The following is a 21,640-nucleotide window of genomic DNA, read 5'->3' on the forward strand; positions in this document are numbered from 1 at the left end:
GAAGTATTTTTTCCCACTATAAATTCCCATGTCAAAGTTTTCTTTTATCCTCTTTTATCCTGTTCCCCAACATAAAAACAGGGATTCTGAATTTACAATTTTATAGGTTTATGTTATGGCCAAACTCCACAGTGAGAAATCAAGTTTTTCCAGTTTTGGTTGGCAAATGGCTAATACTACATTACCGAAGAGCCTTAGCCACTGTTGCTATTGAGGAGAAGGGCATGAATAAGAGCTGTAGCCAATTCAGAACACATAATCATTGCAATTGGGAACAAAACAAGGCACAATAGCTGAATTCATCCAAAATTGATCCAGAATCCAAAAGTGAATGGATTTACACTGAATGTAGTAAAAGGATTCTACAATGGGTTATCTTTAGCTTCCACTCGCTGTTAACAGCACACTTTCGTAACAGGATTTTTAAACTCTGATTGGATATGAAATGCTCCTTGGGGGTTGTAGTTGACCACTCTTTTTTTATGTACTCAGAGTTTGACTTTTTGATCAAAGAAATAGGTATTTTCTGACAGTTGTTAATCTTTTGTACTGAGGATTCAACTTGAATTTTATGCCCATCCAAGCCTTGGAAGTGCTTCAACGGCCAATCAGCTAACATTACATGTGCAGTAAAAGAAGGTGACTTTTGTTTCCTGAGCCCTGATACCCAAAATAACTCCAGAGACCACTCACATTGTCCATTTCTTCTTTCTTTCATGATTACAAATAGAAACCAAATGTTAATGTCCATGAAGTATGCACCTATTCATCCTTGCTTGATTGCCCCAGCTTTGCACCGATGTGGTGATAATAAAATGTGACAATAAAACAACAAGGCAGATGTTGTACAGTACTAGAGGCATTAGTCTCTTGACTATTAATTACATATAACTTTATGGAATAAATCAAGGCTTGAGGGGAGTCTGTAAGCTTTTAAAAAAAACTATTGTATAGTCCCCTCACTCAGCCATTAGGGATAGCAAGTTCCCTTACACAGCAGATACATAACCAAGGTCTGTACTTATCTGAGGCCGTCTGTTTTTCATGTGCTTTTGGAAAAGGAAATTAGATCCCTGCTCCCAACCCTTCCACCAGCCAAAGGCTCTTTTTCCATGATCGTCTCCTAAGGAATTTCTACACCAGGAACTGCTATGCCACTGATGTGGAGCATGTTATCTATAAAATATCTACCATATGGGCACCTCAGCTAACCTTTTTCAGAATCCACCCAGAGTAGGTAACAAAGAAGGCAAATAAATAGGGAAAATAACCCAAGTGCTGCTGTGTAAAGGTGAAAGAAGGCTGTGATCATGGTGGCCCCTAAAGAGGAAGCACATACATGCAGATTGCATTAAATTACAGGAGGCAACATTTGTACAAGCTTAGACTTCTGGAACACATTAGATATTCACTGTCCCATGCTCCCATCATATGTGACCAGTAAATCTCAACAATTGAACAACCCAAACAAGGGCTTAAATTTTACATATGGACTAATGCATGCGTGCTGAGTAAGCTTCAGTCCACCTATTGTTGTTACCTGTTGTGCCATTAATGCTATAATAAGTTACATTTGGTTATCACTCACTTGCACATCCCCCTTCCCGTGATAAAACACATACATAATAGATTTTATATACATGGGTCATTCTACAATATAACCTGTGTGGGATTCCTTTACCTTCCACCAGACTCTGTGAGGTATCAGGGGTGGAGAATCTCTACAGAGAATTTACAGAATCTTGGAGTAAAATGTACCTGAGGTCTCATTACGGAAGAAAAGATCCCGCCCACATAGGTGGTAATAAAATGTGAAAAAATTACACACTTGTTTCAAAGACCCATGATCTGAACATTTCAACCCTTGTCTGTATCAGGTTTGGAGATGGGAAGCTAACAACTGCAAGAAGAAGAAATATAATTGTAAAAGAATTTAAATAATTTTCAAAGCAAACAAAGAAGTACCGTATATTGAATTAAATTAAATTAAAGTTTCGCTTCCTCTCCTCTGCACTCACAGCCCCCTAATTAAAATAAGTGTGGGCAGCAGTGGCCTATAGCAAACATGTATGACTAAAAGGTTTTCAGTTCGATCCTCAGACTGCAGAATAAATTTGGGTGGGGAGAGTGAAATTTGGGTGGGGAGAGTGAAAACAGCTCTTTGAGCAAGGCATTTAATGCCCAACTGTGGCCAAAAGATTAAACTGTGGTTGTACTGGGCCACTTCCAGGTGTGAATGTGTTTAACTGAAGTGCGGAGCAGGGCGTTTCTGCAAAAGAGAATTTGTGCTTATTGAACCTACACTCAAAAAGGGGAAAATACACATGAGTTCACCCTGCACCTTCTGAACCTCCTACTACGAGAACAACTACAATGACAAATAGAAGGTCTCAAATGAATGACATTCATGTCATTCAGCCACTTCATACTGTATGTCCTTTTTGTAATTTAGCAAAAATGGATCCAAAGTCAAAGCCAGAAACAGAGAGGACAGTTAAAAACATAGACACATTGCATTTGGCAAGATCTCTGTCTGCTTCCTCCTATCTGTGTCTTCCTGTGTGCGTGGGCAGTAGCCTTTTTATGTTCATTCAGTCTCACTCATTCACTTTATTTTTAAGCTTTGTTTATATGTATATTTAGCATGAAAAGAAGGTGTATATAAGAATGTATTTACTACAACAAGAAAACAAGTATGTGATGAAGATCTGCAGGAGTCCAAAAATGTCATACAGGGCTTGTCAAGAGACCAAACACACTTTCAGTCGCTCCCATACTTCCCAATGGTCTTCTCCCTCACCGTTCCCCCTCTCTTCTTTTACCCTCTGTGTCTCCTTTGTCTGCATCTCGGTGCTTGTGTTGATGTTATTGTCTGGATTGTATTGCACATCTCTCTGGCATCTGTTGAGGTTCCTCCTCAGAATTCCAGGAATGATTTACAGCAATGCCCTGGCTCTGCTCAGAGCTGGCACAGACACAATGGGATAAATCATCTGTCTAGGCTACACTACAATCAATCTATTAATGGGTCTGTGTACAGCGTGCATGAGTGTGTAAATGCGATGCGCCTCGACACATGTTAGCCTTCATCTCACACTGTAACAACAACCATTTGACGGGGGGAAAGTACATAAAAGGACAAACTGAAATGATGGACTGACTAATCAAAGACAAGAGAAGCAACTTAAATCATCATTGAATCCCTCCTTCCGTCTACATTTCACCCACAGGCAAACCATTTTCATAATATGGCTGTTTTTTTGTATTGGAAATAAACGCACCACTGGTTTTTCCTCAAGCATACATGTTTCACATCTGCTTTTAAGCTAAGAAATGTAAAACAGTGGACAGACACCACTGGATTGTCCCTGGGCTAGGTGACCCTGGCTGTCTGCTGGGGAAGAGTATCCTTCCCAATGCACAGCCCACACGCACAAGGAACAAAAATCACTTAAGGAAAATAACTGGCAGATGGATGATCACCTAATAGTGGGCGATATTACAAGCCCTCAGCAGACCATGAAATCTGTCCTTGGCACTGTATTGTTAATAGGACGTGAAATATGAGCTTCTGAATGCCACTCAGAAGGATAGAGGTATAGGGGGATTGTGACCAAGTGAATAGTGGACATCTGATTATGAGAGTGCATTACCTCACCCATAATCAAAAGAGCACGACTGACCTCAAAAATCAAGACACAACTTTGAGGAGATGCAGATAGCTCCTGCTGGCGCCGGATCAGAGATGACAGGAGGCACAGGGGTTTTCCCACTCTGCATTTGTTAGACTAATTTGGAGGCATTAACAAAGATGTAGTTTCTGTTTGACTCTACAAAATTAAGACCATACTTGATTTATAAACTTTATCAACATTAGAGTGTCAATTTCTGGAGGGATACCAACCTCAATTTTGGCTTTTTTCCCAAGGGCCTGAAGACGTTTTGCCCTGAATCAAGCCTTAAAGGGAAGACCTTCTTCTCAAACGTCACTCAAATCCTGCCTCCCTATAACCAGCCATGCTCCTACTTTAACCATTGTTCTAACACATGTACCTTCAACCATGTATTAAAGCATTTGACTGGTAGACCTTTTTTGGGCAGTACAAATCCTGGGACAAAGTGCTGCCTGGGAGGTTTATAAAATGCAGCAGTAGTTTTGCAGTTTCTACAGATTTAGAGGACATATCTGCAGTCCCCTGAATATATTTCCATATGTGTGCTTGTACCTAAAGTGAACACATCAAAATAGGAATCAGCAATCTGTGATTCTCAGCAGGAATGAAAAACTATTTGTATGAGTGTCATGAGTGTTGTATGTCTGACTTTTAAAACATCAATGACTTTCACTTAGATGTGGCCAAATAAGACAATTAGTTGATTAATTGATAAGTCAGTTGCAAAAAAAAAAAAAAACAAAAAAAAAACAAGATTTGCAACTGTTTTAATAATTGATTAATTGTTTCAATCATTTTTCAAGGAAAAATGCCAAACATTTCCTGGTTTCAGCATCTCAAATGTGAGGATTTGCTGCTTTTCTCTGTTTCATATCATTGTAAATTGAATATCTTTGGGTTTTGGACTGTTGATTGGACAAAGTAAAACATTAGAAGACATCATCTTGGGCTGTGGGAAATTATAATAGGCATTTTTGACTATTTTCTGACATTTTATAGACAAAATAATTAATTGAGTAGATAATTGGCAGACTAATCAATAACAAAAATAATCCCACTTTGCAGCCCTACTCTACACTATACACAAATGATATGTAGTTTCCACTAATTCCTACAGAAGTAATTAGGTGGTTGAAAGGTTATTGTCTGTGGCCAGGTGCAGCAGGTCAGTTTGCCTGCAGGAACAGCTGGGGAATATTAATGCACCTGGAACACACATTTGGAAATATGCCCAAAGCATCTGCAGTCTGACCTAGTAAAACAAATGCATACATGCAGAGGCTGGAGAAAAAAAGAGTGTTATGATCACAGATTATATGTTTGTGTGATTCATTTTTACTTTACAGACTTGCTACTATTTAAGAGACAGCATCCTTACATGACACCAGGATTTTATCTGGGCTTAAAGGGTAACAGTATGGGGTCTAAACAGGGAATGAAAGGACAGTCCTTACTACTGCAACTTTATTTGAGACTTGTACTTGTAAGATGACAGTACACGTGTATATTTACATCTTGCTTTTCCTGAAATAATATCCCCACTCAGGATAAGTCACAGACCTTGCTGTAAAAACCTTTTTCACTGGAACAGTTCAAGCGAAACCTTTAATGGTGTCACTGTGACCTGCCTGTCACACTGAACCTCCAGGGGCATCATCAGCCAGTTGTGGCCAGCTCAGAGGCTATGCAGACTATGGCTGCTCAAACCAATGGTCTCTTGTAGATGCTTTTAAAAGGCATTTTGTGCAAACTTGCAGTATCTTTTGTAACCATAACTTATTTCTATATTTTCTTTATTTTATCTCTTGAGCCCACCTCTGCACAAACTTGACACACTTATCATCTAAAAAGCCTGTTTTTCCAAACTCTGGGAGGGGATCACATCTTGAAAGAACAAAAAGAGAGATGGAATTTCAAAACTGTACAAGGACAACAATTAACCAAAAAGCAGAGAAGAGGAAAAATGTATAATACTCTCCAGATTTCTCCCACTGTTTTATCAAATGCAGCCTTTGTGGTCAGCGCAGGGATAAAGTTTCTTTTCAAGCACTGGGGGCATACAAATGTCTTGCACCCTTCGAATATTAAAACATTTTGCCTGCCAGTAGCTCACAAAACTGTTGAACTGTTTGAACCATCTGCTTGCTTGTCTGCACGCCTTTTCTTCACTTCTCTCTCTTTCTCTATCTCTCTTTCTAGTTTCCTCACTCTGCTCTTTTCCATCAGCAAAAGTTTTTAAGAAGCACCTTTGGTCCATTACTTCCTGGCTGTGCTGGGACCAGTTAGTGAGGGTCACTGCACAAGGGACAAGGAGGTCATATACAGATACAATTTGAAAAGTTAAATAACAAAGATATGACAACCTTCTCAGTCACAGTAACACTCATACAAATATGAATCAATTACTATATTCCTATTACACAACCATAACCAAAACATTTTGTGACGGGTACTGCAGGGTATAAAGTGACTGAGGCAGATGAGAAACAGTCAGACCATTTCTCTTCCTGCCAACTCAACCATAAACAATGATTCACTTTAAGGCTTAGAGCCCATCAGAGCCTTGTTAGATTCCTCTGCCAAAGACTGTCCTGCTTGAGGGACAGCGTTTTGGAACAATCTACTATGCAGTAATGACAGACACATAAACAAACTATCTTCGCCTCTCTCTTCCCCTATCCTCCTCACAGACACACTCACACACTCACACACACACACACACACATACACGTTTTTATGCATGCATGCACGTATGTAACAACACACATGTAAACACACACTCTGACGTACTGCACAAACAAAGAATCCCACCCTATCCTTTCAAGTCTGAAGAAAGACTTTGCATAAAAATGAGAGATGATTCAAATATCTTGTGGCTTTTATTTAAAAGAAAAAAAGCAGAAGAAAGGGAAAAAAGGCATTTGGAGGCCCGGTCAGTGAGCATATCTTTTAAACAGCTGTGCAATCTAAGCCAAGACTAAGCACACACTGATCATATTTTCCCCTAGCCTTCACTCTTCCCCGTGCTTCCAGCTTTGACACCTGCTTATGCAATCTACTGCAGTAATGTAGCCATGTGCTCACAGCTCAAAGCAGTTTTAGTGAGAAAGCTCACAGCCAACCTCAGTAATTAAACTGTGGAATGGCTCCAAAGTTGTGAATCTCAGGCTAGGTATGCCAAACAGCTTAGGTCTTAGGTCTTTTCGCATAGCTGTAAGTCTACAATTCTTCAGATGACCCAATGGAAGACAAGTTATAGTAAATGTTTTGCCTCTTGTTGGATCCATTTACCAAGGTAAGTTTTGGTATAGGAGATGGGTATGTGAAAATATAAAGTAGATAACTGTAATGCTTAGGTTAGGGATAGAGATGATCAGGGTTGTGTAAGGGTTATTTTGTTGTCTGGCTGTTAATAGTTACAGCACATAACTTCCCCTAAAACCAGAACTTGTCGTTTTTACATTTCTGTTCATGTATGGATTAAACAAACAAGATGCAAGACGTTAATTAGAGAGCTTTAAAGGTGTTAGCAAATGCATTTTTGAACTTTGGAGAGAGCCAGGCTAGCTATTTACCCCTGCTACCCCTGCAGTTTTTATGCTAAGCTAGGCTAATTGGCTGTTGGCTCTAGCTACATACTTAATGCACAGACATGAGAGTGGTATTAATCTTCTAACCTAACTCTCGGCAAGAAAGCAAACAAGTGTAAAGTGTTTCCCAAAAATGTTCCAAAACTATTCTTTTACAGTAATCTGGCTAGTAGTCGTCAAGATGTCTTACTTTCCACCAACATCTACACAATGAAGCTGGATGGGAATCCTAAGAATCTCAATGAATTGAAACAATGAAACATTTTAGATTGAAGCCATAATTTAGGCGCATCTGTAAGATTTAAACATAAATACATTTTTATACATACAAGAACTTGGAGGAACTGGACTCAATAACCTGATTGCGGATTTTCACATTGTGTTTATCTACAGTAGATAATGCAGCCAGCATTGTTCCAAATGTTCCCATAGCCTCCAAGGTATACTGATTGTAGTATACTTGCAACAGCTGTAGAATGTATGCCAAAGTATAATCCCATAAGTAACATATCCGAACCAAACAAATGGCTTGCATCGACTAAAAAACAGTTTTTATATATATCTATCTAAGAATATATTGTAATTAGATGTAGTATAGTAATTACTTGTGGTCAGTAAGAAATTTTGCCATTAGCAGTTCAGTGTGCCTACAAGTAGTCAGTTTGCAATCAACAAAACTAGGGTTATTAAAGTTGAAGTGGAAATAATTACAGTTTAAGATATGACTGCATTTCTAGCTAGGCCACTACAGCATTGCTATTGTGTGATACACTGATTAAAACCACCTTGCAACGTGCAAAAAGCCTCAACCCTTGGAACAAAAAGGAATAATTTTCTTTTCTCCAGGTTTTTAAACAAAGAAAAAAACTAATTACTCTGTAATTCAACACCATTTAGCGTAATATATGTTCAAACAAAGAGCACTCACAAAAGCCAAATAGCTGGTCATAAATCAGCATTAAAAATAGAAAAGGCTTAGTGAAAGTGCTAGGCTACTTTTATCCTCTCAACTCAACTATTAATTACCTTAATTACAATCCCAACTCATATCACTGAGACTTTCACTCTTATGTTCCTTACTGTTGGTAATATTATAAAACGAATTTACTGTGGTTGTGCTCATTGTACTTTAGCAATAGTAAATGTCAAATGTACAAAAATATTGCCATAAATTGTATTGACTCTTCTTATCGTGAAATAAACATGTCTACACTTTTAACCTCTATATGTAGCAATGTGATCTGCTTGCCAAAAACCAAGAAGAGAAGGATCCCATTTTCAAGTGGCTCCTCTGTGGAAAGTCATCTCTGACCCGGAGGCAAACATTTTGCAGGCTGTTCTACTTAGCAAGCATTCCACATGCAAACATCAAAGAGAGGCCATTGTCTTCGGAGCTAGCATTCAGCTCACATTTTCCACTCAGCTCACAGCTACCTGTGCTAAACCTGGTAGCTAAGACCTCCATCTCATAATCGCCACCTCAGTAACCATACTCTGATCTGTGAATTCTGATTGTGAGACCTGATAGTCACAGTTATTGAGGGAATCATCTCAGAAATAGCGGCAAAATTCATGCATCTCAAATAACACACTGTCCAATATGAACAAATGAAGCCTATTAGACCTCAGTCTTTCCTTTATTAAGTCAACTATTTAAACAAATCCAACTAATGAGAGAAAAAAAGCACTTTGAACAACACACTGTGCAAGTAGCCTTTCCACAGACATTGCTCATGACTCTTGCCAAGTACACAAAGCCAATATTGTTGTTCTGGCCAATAAAATTCATCGTTTACTGTATGCACATGTTAATAAAAGACAAATAAAATGTCTGGCCTTAAAGTATTAGAAACTAAAATGGTCCCTTTTCACAATGGTAAATGAGATTCACTCAGAGTAAGATTCACAATATGCTTTCAATTATATCCATACCTAACCAGGATTGAGAAATTGCTGGCATCTAGGTAAGCTTTCCAAACTCCCTCAAAACATAATTACTTCAATCTAGTGGTGAATGTCTGCATTATATTTGTGAAGGACACTCCTCTGTAGATGATGATCCTGAAACAGACTCTTACCACAGAATTTAGTGTCAGAGGTGAATTGTATTGTATCTTTCCAAGAATATCAAATGCAAAAACTATTGAAAATAATAATAACAACAATAATTTATACATTGACATTAATTGTACTTAAGTCCTCTACACTGATGCAACCTAGGAAAACATTTAAGGAATAGTTCAAGATTTTTGGGAAACACACTTATTCGACTTTCTTGTCGACATTTAGATTAGAAGATAGTTACCACTCTCATATCTGTGAAGATATGAGCCAGGTCAGGTGGCAATGAGTCTAGTTTAGGATAAAGACTGGAAGCAGGGGGACACAGCGAGCTTGTGTTGGTAGGCAAAAATATGCCTACCAACACATTTAAAGCTTACTAATTATCATGTTGCATCTCGTATGTTTAATCTGTGCACAAATAAAATATGTAAAAATGAAAAGTTGTGTTAGCCATGGCAGGGCGCAGTGAGGCCAGGGTAGCTGTTTACTCCTGCTTCCAGTCTTTATGCTAACCCAAGCTAATCGCCTCCTGGCTCTAGCTTAAGACTTAAAGCACAGACATGAGAGTGGCATCCATCTTCTCATCTAACTCTCGACAGAGAGACAGCAAACCAGTACATTTCCAAAAACATCAAACTATTCCTTTAAACCAATTCACACCATAGTCATCACAATGCAGCTAGCATAATCCAGGTGAATAGGGATTCAATATGGCCGCCTTACCTCAAAGACTTCCTCATCCAGGATTCTGGTGCCAAAGACAGTAATGCCTTCTGTGTTGATGACGGCCTGGTCACTTCTGCCGAGTGGCCTAGTCACCTTCTTCTTACAGTCCACAATGATGGTGACACTCTTCTTCTCCACACTGATAGCTACACGATGCCATCTGTACAGCAAGGGAGCAAAGTAGAAGGTCAGAAATACAACCAGAATGCTTTGGCAGCTCCTTTCAAGAAAATTGCCACAGTCTATGATTAAAGGAATAGTTTGACATTTTGGGAAATTGATATTTGCTTCCTTGCCGAGAGTTAGATGAGAAGATCGATACCACTCTCACATTTGTACGCTAAATATAAAGCTACAGCCAGCAGCTGAGTAGCCTAGCTTAGCCTAACACTAAGACTGGAAGCAGGTGAAAACAGCTAGCCTTGCTCTGTCCAAAAGTAACAAAATCTGCCTACTAAAAGCAATAAAGCTCACTAATTAATACAGTATATCTCATGTAAAAACAACAATTTTTGACAGTTGCTTTTTGGAGTTTTTTTAACAGATAAACTGTTGTTTGTCATGAAAGTAGTTAAGCGCATAAATTCATGTAAAACCACAAACTGTTGTTTTTTCATGACTGTTTTTGTAAGGATTGAACAAACGACATATAACGTGTTAATAGTGAGCTTATGGCTGCTGGCAGGCTTTTTTTTTAGGCAGAGCCAGGCTGGCCGTTTCCCTGGGTACATTTCAACTGTGTCAAATGTATAAACTGCACACTACTGCAAGCTACATATATAGCAAAATTGTAAATGAATGGAATGATTGTACTGTATATTTACATTGTAATGATTTTTTCATGATATAATTCATTACAGACAATAAAACAAACATGAAATCATTTCAAGGCATTTCTGCTAGCATTTGTGCAATTGATAGACGGCAGCTTTTAACAATGATTTGTATCAGCTATGCGATTTATGAAGATCCTGCCCATTACTGCATATCAGTATACCACTGCTGTAAATAATCTGGAAAAGAAAAGACTGTCATCAAATTGCTGGCAGCAATTTATTTGCACTTACTGACTGACTTGTTCCATATGTTATTAATGACTGAACAAACATAAGATGATAATAAATCCTCAGAGCTGTGTGTCAGTTTACCAGGCTAGAAGAGTTAAGTATGTTGAGTGCTTGAGAAAATAAGTTAAGCAGATTGGTTTTGTTTAGCATAAAATATAACCTATAAATCTATATAAAGAGCTCAAGATGATCCTCAACATGTGCTGCTTTGCTTTTGAGTTAACACAAGCTTCACACAAACATGAGATTTTAAATTCAACAATGAAAATGGGACTAAGAAAAGCAAAGATCCAGGGGACACAAAAATCTACCACCCACATCTGACCTCCAACGTGTTCAAGCCCTCTTGAGAAGCAGGCAGTCACTTACTTGCCATCAGCAAGGTTAATAGAGCGGAACAGGGGGTACTCCTCCGGGGCAGGCTTGCCATGCTGGTCCTCATACAGGAAGACGGGGGCACGGCCCACCTCCACACCGAGCTGCTGGATGCCTTGCTGGTTGTACACGGACAATAGGAAGGACTGGAGGCCAGCCTTGGGCTTGATGGTAAACAGGATGGAGAAATCTTCTGGGAAAACTCCCCCTGAAGGTGGAACAAGCAGCAGGCATGTAGGTTGGTATGTTAGTAAAGACCAACGGATATGTAGTTACAAAACCTGGGTAAATGCACATTTTTGTCAGAGCTCTGCTTCAGATTCATACAATTACACATGGGAACTGCCCAGTATAAGTCACATATATAATATATAATCACAGTATTTTGATTCAATTTAATTAAATAACTCTTGTGGGGATTAGGTCAGGAGTGTTTTCTGAGGATGTTGCAGAGAAGGTTTATTGCCTACCTTCCTTCTTTAAGTTAAAGGACTAGATTGACATTTTGGGAAAAATGCTTTCTTTATTCTTGCTGAGAGTTAGATGACAAGATTGATACCTGTCTCTTGCCTGTACAGTAAATATGAAGCTACAGCCAGCAGCCAGTGAGCTTAGACCAGCACATAACCCTATGTAAAACCACATGTCGTTTATTCCCTTCATTTTTTTTTTGTACAGATTAAACAAACAAGATATAACATGTCAATTAGTGAGCTTTAGGGGTGTTTTGATTTTGTTACCTCTGGACAGAGCCAGGCTAGCTGTTTCCCCCCTTTCTAGTCTTTATGCTAAGCTAAGCTAACAGGCTGCTGGCAGTAGCTTCATATTTAGCAGGGAGATGAGTGGTATCGCTCTTTTCATCTAACACTCCCAAAATGTTGAACTATTCCTTTAAGTTAAACATCTCTATTCCTTTCTATGAAGACTCCATTTCACCTCATGCCCTGTCTTTTACACATCTACCGTCTACATTACAAGGGCAATTGTATTGTAATGACTAAATTAAATAATGGCAAGTTTATTAGCTCTCTAACATTCTCTTCTCACATTAAACGCCGTGTCTAGACAACTGGACCTGGAGCAGTGTTTATTAAGGAAGCTGAAAGAGACCTTGGCATCCCCTGAAAGGACTCAATAGTGGTGATGTAGCCACATTAATTTTACAAGGGCTGTAAATAATCAAACAAATGTCATATTTTTAAAACCATAATATCTCGGTTCAATGACAAAATAACTAATCCTGATCAAATAAAAGTCAAATTATTCTGACTGAGGACATTTTGACGCTTGGTTTCCATGGCACCTCCAACGCCTCCCCTCTCAAGCTTAATTATATTCTTCAAATTTCCGTTACTGAAAGTGTAAGGTGTGCTGGCAGTTTAAGCCAAAAAACACAGACATTTCTTTCTAATACATCACACTATTTTGAACTGTTTTTTCTTCTTTGAAATCAAGCCAAATCAAAAAAAACCAACACATACTGCAAAGACTGGGATAATTTATTTAACAGCATTCAGTTCCTAATAAATTTCTATACACTTTCTTGCCAAGTTAGTTTTGAATAAGTAAGCAACTGGAGGCTCTTTCTACACTTTGCCCCAGTAATAAAGAAACAACAGGCTTTCAATGGATGTGAACTTTATTGTTATAAATCATTATGCATTGTATTTGTGCTTAAATACAGAACATTTCATATTTCAGCTGGCAAGATTGGAAATTGATAAACAGCTAATTTACATCCGTTAACAGCTCACTGGTTTTCTACAGCCATCAGTAATGACAAGCCTTGTCCTCTACAGTTCATTATTCAATCTTCAAATTAGCTGATGAATAGCAATGAGTGTAACTAAGTAGCAAACCAAATGGTTACAGTCAAATAGCTTTTTTATTTCTCTGAGTGGACTCCTTCCTAATAAAATAAATATGGCTTTATTTCTTACAAACAGCCAGGCAGCAGATTTTGAGTCAGGCAATGCGCATTCAGTTTGAAAACCCTGCTAGATTTCACTACATCAGCCAAATACAGCATACTCGAGTCTGCCAGCAATCAAACTTGAGGACAGATACTTTATTGACAAGCTCAGTCCACAAAACATCTAAAGAAATATTCCTCTCATTGATTTGCTGTGGTAAATTGTGGGTTTCCCCAAAATATCAAATAACAAAAATCTGTTGTTGCTCTTCTTACTTGAGTCATATGTTTATATGACATTTCATACACCATGTACTGAGTGACTCTGATCCCCTAAGAGCGCTTGGGCCCTACTGAAACACCAGCACATTCATGAGCATCTTCTAGAAAACAATTGCTGAAAGTCTGCACTGCATTTTAGAAAACATATGTTTGTAGTGATGGGTTTCATTACAATTACTCATTACATCACTTATCGCTATTTTATTGTGAAATTGAAATATCTTAAAGATGTTTCCATTTTGCCATTAAGTGGTTCAAGACAGTAAATAAAAGCGTCAGTTCAATTATTTGTTCGAGTAGGCATACAATTTTTAGCCATGCTAACAACATTGCCATCCCTAGAGCAATGTTGTTAGCATGGATAAAAACTGTATGCCTGACCCATCTATCGGTCAGTCTGTTGGTCCAACACTTTGGTTTATGACCAAATACCTGCAAAACAGATGACATTCCCATCAGCCTCAGTTGTACTTTGTGTTTAGTGCTAATTAGCAAATGATACAGTGGCCAAGTGATCCTCAAGAAAATGCTGGACTCACCAACATTACAACTTTAGCCTCTTTTCATATCTTTGGTTTTGTGAGATCCACTTTCTACTGTCCAGAGCAACTGATGGGCAAAGCTGTCTGGTTCAGCTTCAGTGTAAATGCTGGTAATCTGGTAAGGTGTGAGGTTACCTGGGAAGAGCTGTTTGGTTGGAGCACTGATCTGAGCCTGTTTTCCTACTCGGTAAGCTATGTCGGGTTTGGATCCTCTCCGGGCTGTGCAGAAGCCTGTTGTTTTCCGTATTCCTTCAGGAGAGCTCTGGAAGTCTAGAACCTTCAGTACATCTACTGGTTCAGCTGTGGAGACAGAACAAAGAATTGGTTACATTACCCAATGATCCTTGCAAAACATTTACATAGCAGTAAGTTCTTTGGGGAATGCATTTGTCCAAAGCTCCTAAGTACTGAGTCAGTGTTCCCCACATGTAGAAGCTATTTGGGTGACACACACAAATAGCTTTGTTCCCACCTGAAAATATGTTTTTTTGGGTTTTTGGCTTTTGTATGTATTAATTACTAGTTAGTTACTTTCAAAAGGTATATGTGAAAATACAGCTCAATGTGTAGATTGTTTGAAAAGTGTTCTGTCATGCTGCATTCATGTGCAGTTGTATTGACTGGAAAACATGACTTTCCTAATCATAAATCAGCTTGTAAATGTGATGTTTGTTTCACAGTCAACTCTTAAATTCTCAGTCTGCTGGAAATACAGGCTGAGTGCATCATGTATACAGAAGACTGACTGCTAAAGGCTTACTCACTGCATATGCTGCTACAATATAAATTAAACTAATTTAATTTGACTAGAAATTAAATAAAAATAATAAATAGATACAACATTCAATTATAAATAAATGTAACAATTAAGATGACGTATGAAATTATAGGATGCTTTTTAAGAAAATATATTATTGTGTATTATTATAATGTATTATTGGTGTACATGTTGTAAAAGCTGCATGTAATTTTACAGTACACAGTAAGCATATTTCAACAGTTAACAGAAAATCTAATAGGACCTGGCATTTTGATGATAAGTCAACATTTACACCCATTACACCCCTTGCCTGTGCAGGGACTGTTGGCCAAATCTGTCAGTTCAAGCAGTTGTTCGTTTATGAGCTACCTTGGCAGGAGGAGCAGTAAAAATGTTAGGAACCAATCAGCAGACATAATTGGCCCCCTCCTCACCGCCACTGTTACCCCCACAGCCAAAAGCCACAGTATCTATGGGATGATAAAACTCATTGCTGTTGATCACTGGGTCTTTGGAATAAGGAGAACGCAGAGGGGGGGCAGCTTTACAAGCTTCTTAACACTACTAGACTCTTTTCTGTCAATGGATCTGGAACTCAGGGGTGAAACTACTGTGCAATGCAGTCATAAACACTGTTTCTCATTTCTTCTCTCTCCTGGAATTGTCCAACTCTACCTTCATTCCTGAGACTTTTACTCTTTACTCTCAGTGTCTTTCTCTGTAACTATTTTTCTCTTAAATCCCTATCTCTCCCATTCCCTGAGGCACATCATCAGTTACAGTGTGATTATGGGGAATTTAAGAAGACTAATAGGGTATGTTTTAAGGCTAGTGTATAAACAGGAGTGTTGACGCACAGCAAAGTGTTATTTGTGATTTAACGCATGTCTGCTTGAGGCAGCATTTGCTTAAAAATATATAGTAAGAGGAGGTTATTAATTCAAGGTTATTATGGGTGCTGTAATGGATAAAATAGTAAATGTACATACAGAATTGCTCATGGGAAAAGAGTAGGTTTGAACAAATTGTTTATTTCTGGCTTATATTTTGATGATTGTGACAGTGTAGCTCTTACATTAGATTATTACTTGTCTGTACTTGGCAGTCAACTTAAGTAATCATTCATTATAAAATACATACATACATACATACACACAGTATTGCAATATTTCTATCAGTCTCCATGAAAACAGTGGATGTGATGTGTTTATTTATAGGCTTTACACAGCAGTATCTATTTAAAGTTTGCTAACATTAGCCACCATAAGCTACTGGTCATACCAGACAAAGTAAGGCTGCAGCAGCAAAACCCCTGAACTGGTGAAATGAGGGTGGGAGAGGGTGCATTTTATTGCATATTCAACTTTTCATTTGTGAGAGGAAGAATGTATTTATTTCTTCTTTCAAAAGTTACAAAGTCTAGCTTTAAATAAGCAGTCATGAATAAAACTATGATTTATTACTTTGTATCCATGTTGGTGAGGAGTCTCTAAATTAAAGTTGGTGCTTTAATTGCTAATAATATGCTGACATTTACTAAAAAAATGACAAACACTTGACCAGAACTTTTTGCTGCCTTGTAATTTAATGACATTCACCACAACATGTAATAACATCTCTGTAATGTCGTACTGTTTATATACTGAAGTAAAAACAAAGACTTTAAGTGTACTGGCCAACTAAGAAAGGAATATTAAAAGCTAACAGAGGTCCAACGCAGAAAATAAAATGAATTTCCTCTCCAAACCAAACTCAGTGCAACCCAAGAATTAAATGCTACTTGTTTAACTATTACAAAAACAACAGGAGCAAAAAAACAGCACAACTGTGTCCATGCATCACATTACTCATAGTCTTTTCAGTGGGTCAAGAGGCAGGATCTGTCCTTTTCAAAGGCCCAGCAACGATAAACAATGTCTGAATAGTCAGCTGGGAAAATAAAGCCTTTAAGGAATGGCAGATAACAGGCTTAATGTGAAATCTCCCTTCCTTGAAAAAAAATTGAGATCCATGTGTTTGATACAGCTTCAAAACATTGTGGGAAAATTATTTAAAGGGATCAGACAGACGGCTTCCTTGAAATTCACATTGCAGGAAATCTCCTCATCTGCTCTACAATACTCCATAAAACTGTGCGAACCAGGAAGAGAGTTTGGTCAAGAGACATAGATGCAGAAAAAAAAAGCATACACTGGTGTTGAAAATATTATTTAAAGAAATATAATGTAAAGGAATAGAGTGTTACAATCCTTTCCCCCCCATCAGTGGAAGTACCAGTACCATATGTTCTTTCTTTTCATGCAAAATGTAGACCCTAAACTGTGTTAGTCTGTTCTTTCACCATACTTTTCTGTAGTGGCTTTTTGCTAAACATTTTAACATTAATCTATAGTGAAAGCTAAAGGAATTTTACTATTAAAATATACACCTGTATACACCGCATTTTTTGTTTTTGTAAGTCATGTGGCACGTGAAGCCAGGAAGTGCTGATTGTGCAGTTCCTGTTCTCTTTTAGTAACCAGGAGGGGCTGGGTGGAGCTATAAGTCCACATGCTGAACCCATTATGGCACTGGCACCACTCCCTATACCCCCCTTACTAAAACATACATCAGACTAAACTCACTAACTTCTCCTGTGATCAGAAAAATAACAGCTTGAGTGGTGATTGGTGATGGATTGTATCTTGAGTTTCAGCTCATTTGTGCAGATCTGCACTTTTTTTGGCATTTAGCTTTATTTGGATAGTGACAGTAGAGTGACAGGAAAAGGCAGGTAGAAAGAGAGGGGATGACATGCAGCAAAGGGCACGGGGCAGGATTTGAACCCGGGCCGCTGAGGTAAGGACTGAGCCGTGAACTACCTGAACTACCAGGGTGCACCAGATCTGCTAATGGAAAGGATTGGAGTCATTTATGCTGATATTTATTCCAGATCATCTGATGCCAGAGTTCATGAACTTTAATTGTTAAGAGTATAAGCATCAAGCAAGCTGCACTTCTGGGAAATCAAGTAAATCAGATGTCTTTTCTTTTGATTTCTATTAAATTCAGTCCCACTGTGACTTTTATCAAAGAGAGAGATGGGTAAAAAAGGCTTTATGATTGCCACTGCACAAAAAGCAAGTTAACAGACACAGAGTTGGTTTTGTCCTGAAGACTACCAGAGTGACATCTGACTCGAACACAGACAGAATAAAATACAAATGTGAGTATGTACCAAAAGTTTTAAACCTCACACCAAATGCCTCATAAAAAAGAAAATAGTCTGTGGCTCTTTCTGAATATTGTCCCAAGTACAGAGCTACTGGTTCTTGAAAAAAAAAGAAAGCTTGGACTAAAGGTCTCTTTGTGAGTTTCAGAATGCCTTTCTGCATTACTGCATACCTCAAGGCCTCATATATTCCAGATGTGCTGAATTGGCCAGGAACACCCCCCCTCCCACACACACACACACCCACCCACCCGCACCCCGACTCTTCAGCCCCTCTCCTTCAACAACTGTCGCTTCACAGAAGCCCTGAAAAACAGGCAATATCCCAAAACCATTAAAACCCCCAAATTTAAAAGCTTTTCAGCCTCGAAGGAGTTTGAGCCAGCATGCTATACCCTGAAAAAAAGACTCCCATCCTTCCACCTTTAAAAAGGAATAAACCATATTCTAATGATAAGGGTGAAACCCACAAGAGGAAAGGTACCAAAGCAGTTTCAGACTAGACACAGTCTCGTCTGAGGGGTAATTTGTCAGTCTCTCTGATTTTTAATGACACATCTTCCTGACTGCTGTCAGGGACTTGTGATATACTATCTGCCATGTTACAAGCTACTACTATGACAAAGGAGTGTGATTTCCCCTGAGGCAGTGAAGCATGTAGTGACATGAGAAACCTCTGTTAAAATCATTAAAGCAATTCCACAAGCAGACCCTCACACATTAAAATACCATTTTCAGCTGTATAGCCAGCACTCTCCATCTCATAACTCATCAGAGCCATACAGTTTGATGTTTAAGTTTAGACTTGTGATTAACTTTTAAATCCATGACATTCTGACATTCTTAATGTCTCTGTGGTCCTGTGGTCATGCAGCACCATCTCTTTTTTGTGTCACTGCCATCTACTGAGAGTTGGCAGCATATGCAGCAATTAAAGTACATTGGAAATCCTGTAAATGTTTGCTAGCACATCATGCAATTATGGTTAGTTTAAATATCTGTCAGAGTGAAGAAAGATGGGCAATGAGCAAGCCATGCCACTGTGGTATTTACTTTCATGATCTTTTCATTTTTGGGGAGTTTGCCCTCTGCTGAATGATTTCTTTATGTACTGTATCATAGGACTTGTACAGTAAAAACAATGGATGGTGATGGTTCAAAACGGGGTGGGACTTAAGTCGAGAAATGTCTAGACAGGATGCAATACATTACACAAATGACCAACTATTGTATAATGGCCTCTGATTAACATTTTAATAAAGCTCTATAAAATAAAAACTTTTTGAATAACTTTATTTCTGTCAGTAATGGATCTGATACAAGAAGGCAAGTATTTGAAAGGTTGCATAATAACTGATCTGATGTCAAAACCACAAATATTAAAAAGCAACATGCATCCAAATAGACACACAACTTTGACACACACAAATTTATCCTGGCTAAAGCCACAGTACAGTATAGACAAAGGAAATATAAAAGAAGTAGTTAATGTGACCCACATATGTGTTTTTAAAGCAAAGAAAATACTCCAGATTTTTTTCTTTTTTCCATCAACGCCCTTCTTGGACTTATTGGGAGCCCGGATAATGTGGAAAGATGGTGATCCTTCAGGCTAGAATATGAATTTCACTCCCAGAATTCCACAGTGCTGTGCCCAGGGTATTATATAAACTCTCTGAATATTTATCCCAAAACCTATATGTTTAAAGTTATACTGTGCTACAGTAAACTCTGTTGACAGCTGTCAGATTGTGATATCAATAAGGCAGCTGACAGCTTATTAGACAAAATAAGAAACTAAATTTTATGCCAATTTTCTGTGTTAAGTGAATCTGATTTAACTATTAGGCTCTTACTTCACTGATATTTCAATGTACTTAATGTACTAGAGCTACTAGTTATATCACCAAACGTCGTGCGTAAAAGTTATGCGTAAAACCTTAAGGGTTTCCAGCAGTACATCCAAGTGGTGAAGTGGAACAAAAATAAACAACGAATGTTTTTCTGTGATAACATTAGCTTCCAAAATTATACAGCAGAGTGTAAATTATAGCAGTATATTCACCGCTAATAAGCGCCATCATTGCTCACTGGTAATTTTTAGGGCACACCTTTTACGCGGACCACCACGCGGAGTATTTGTGTCAAGAAGAAATCAGTACTGCCAGCCTCTCCTCGCTGACCACACCTGGATGGCATACTTAACGTACTTAGATACTCAGAGGAAACTAAGAGAGAGCAGCATCTCCGTCGGTTTGTGCCAAGAATATTTTATATTACAATCATTCCAACATGAATTTGCACACATTAAAACTATGGAAGTAGGCTATATAGTTAATGTTTCAGGTAAGATTCAAGGTAACAACTTCAAAGTCATCAACACCGATGACACAGTAGACCCTCTTTAAAAGTTACTGGAAACTTGCATGCAGGTGCAGTCATATGATATGGGCTTAATTTGGTGTCACTCAACAATAAATTAAAAAACGACCTTCAGTCATCATCATAAGATAAATTGCCTCGAATATATAAAAAAAAAAACACACACACAAAAAGTATCATCTGTTTTGTTGGATGAAGTGGATAGGTCTACTGAGCAACTGAAAAGGTTGGTAAACTGAGCTCTGGCGATTGGCAGTCCACTAAATTAAAGTTGATGGCCGGTCTCTGGCTAGCACCTAAGCCTATTACCACCGATCGGCTGGCCGCCAGCCTATAGGGCGCTCTCATGCTGTCCGGGATGCCCTGAAGTTGCCACAGTGACTGTGGCGTCTAGTAACATGCAGCTTCTTACCTGCTCTGACATTGGCAGCTTGTAGAATTAAAATTAATGTAACCACAGCGATTAGCGTTGAATCCCATAGCCACCTTTTCGTTTTCCACCTGGTGGTCCACCTTTGCATCTCCATGGTGAACGCCCGCAGCTGTACAGAAAACGGGCGACTTTTAATAAAATTCGGTCCCTTCCACAATCCACAAAAGTGTGCTTATACTACACCGCCATGTGTGAAAGTATAAGGATGCCTCTCACTACCAGACTGGGCCCTTTAGATCCGCTCCCCCTAAGCCCAGCACTCAGACTGATGGTAAAGGGCTTTCATGAAAAAAGCGCAAACCACTCTGTTCCCTGAGAGTTGCGCACCGTCAGGAGGCTGGACAAACGCCGTAACACTGAACCTGAACCGACTGTAAGATACTGACACTGGAAAATCCTCCGTTCATCAAATCACCAGTCGGGAAAGTTGTCTCATGACCCGCCCCCTGTGCTTTGGAAGAGGTCTGAACAGCATCAAGCGGAGCATCACTGTATCAGTGCAACCTAATTACAGGTACAGTGCAGTATCCTAGACAGATAGTAATCCGACTATCCGAAAAGCACAAACACGTTTCTTTTAGTTAAGGACAAATATTTAAAGGAAAATAACACAAGTATAATA

At 38.7% G+C, this 21,640-nt stretch overlaps 1 protein-coding gene across 3 annotated transcripts in view; it reads right to left on the reverse strand.

The window, feature by feature from the left end:
- Nucleotides 1-21,390, reverse strand: part of LOC122887041 (collagen alpha-1(XI) chain-like) — an 88,852-nt gene extending 67,462 nt beyond the window's left edge. For all 3 annotated transcript variants that reach the window (XM_044219855.1, XM_044219853.1, XM_044219852.1), the window contains exons 1-4: nt 20,998-21,390; nt 14,368-14,532; nt 11,491-11,704; nt 10,052-10,214 (exon numbers count right to left, since the gene is read on the reverse strand). In XM_044219855.1, coding sequence (XP_044075790.1) covers nt 10,052-10,214; nt 11,491-11,704; nt 14,368-14,532; nt 20,998-21,112 — 657 coding nt within the window. In that variant the 5' untranslated portion in view covers nt 21,113-21,390. The remainder of the gene's footprint in view (nt 1-10,051; nt 10,215-11,490; nt 11,705-14,367; nt 14,533-20,997) is intronic.
- Between the last annotated feature and the right edge of the window lie 250 nt (nt 21,391-21,640).

Source organism: Siniperca chuatsi, linkage group LG13 (genome assembly GCF_020085105.1).
Source record: "Siniperca chuatsi isolate FFG_IHB_CAS linkage group LG13, ASM2008510v1, whole genome shotgun sequence".
Taxonomy (NCBI): Eukaryota; Metazoa; Chordata; class Actinopteri; order Centrarchiformes; family Sinipercidae; genus Siniperca; species Siniperca chuatsi.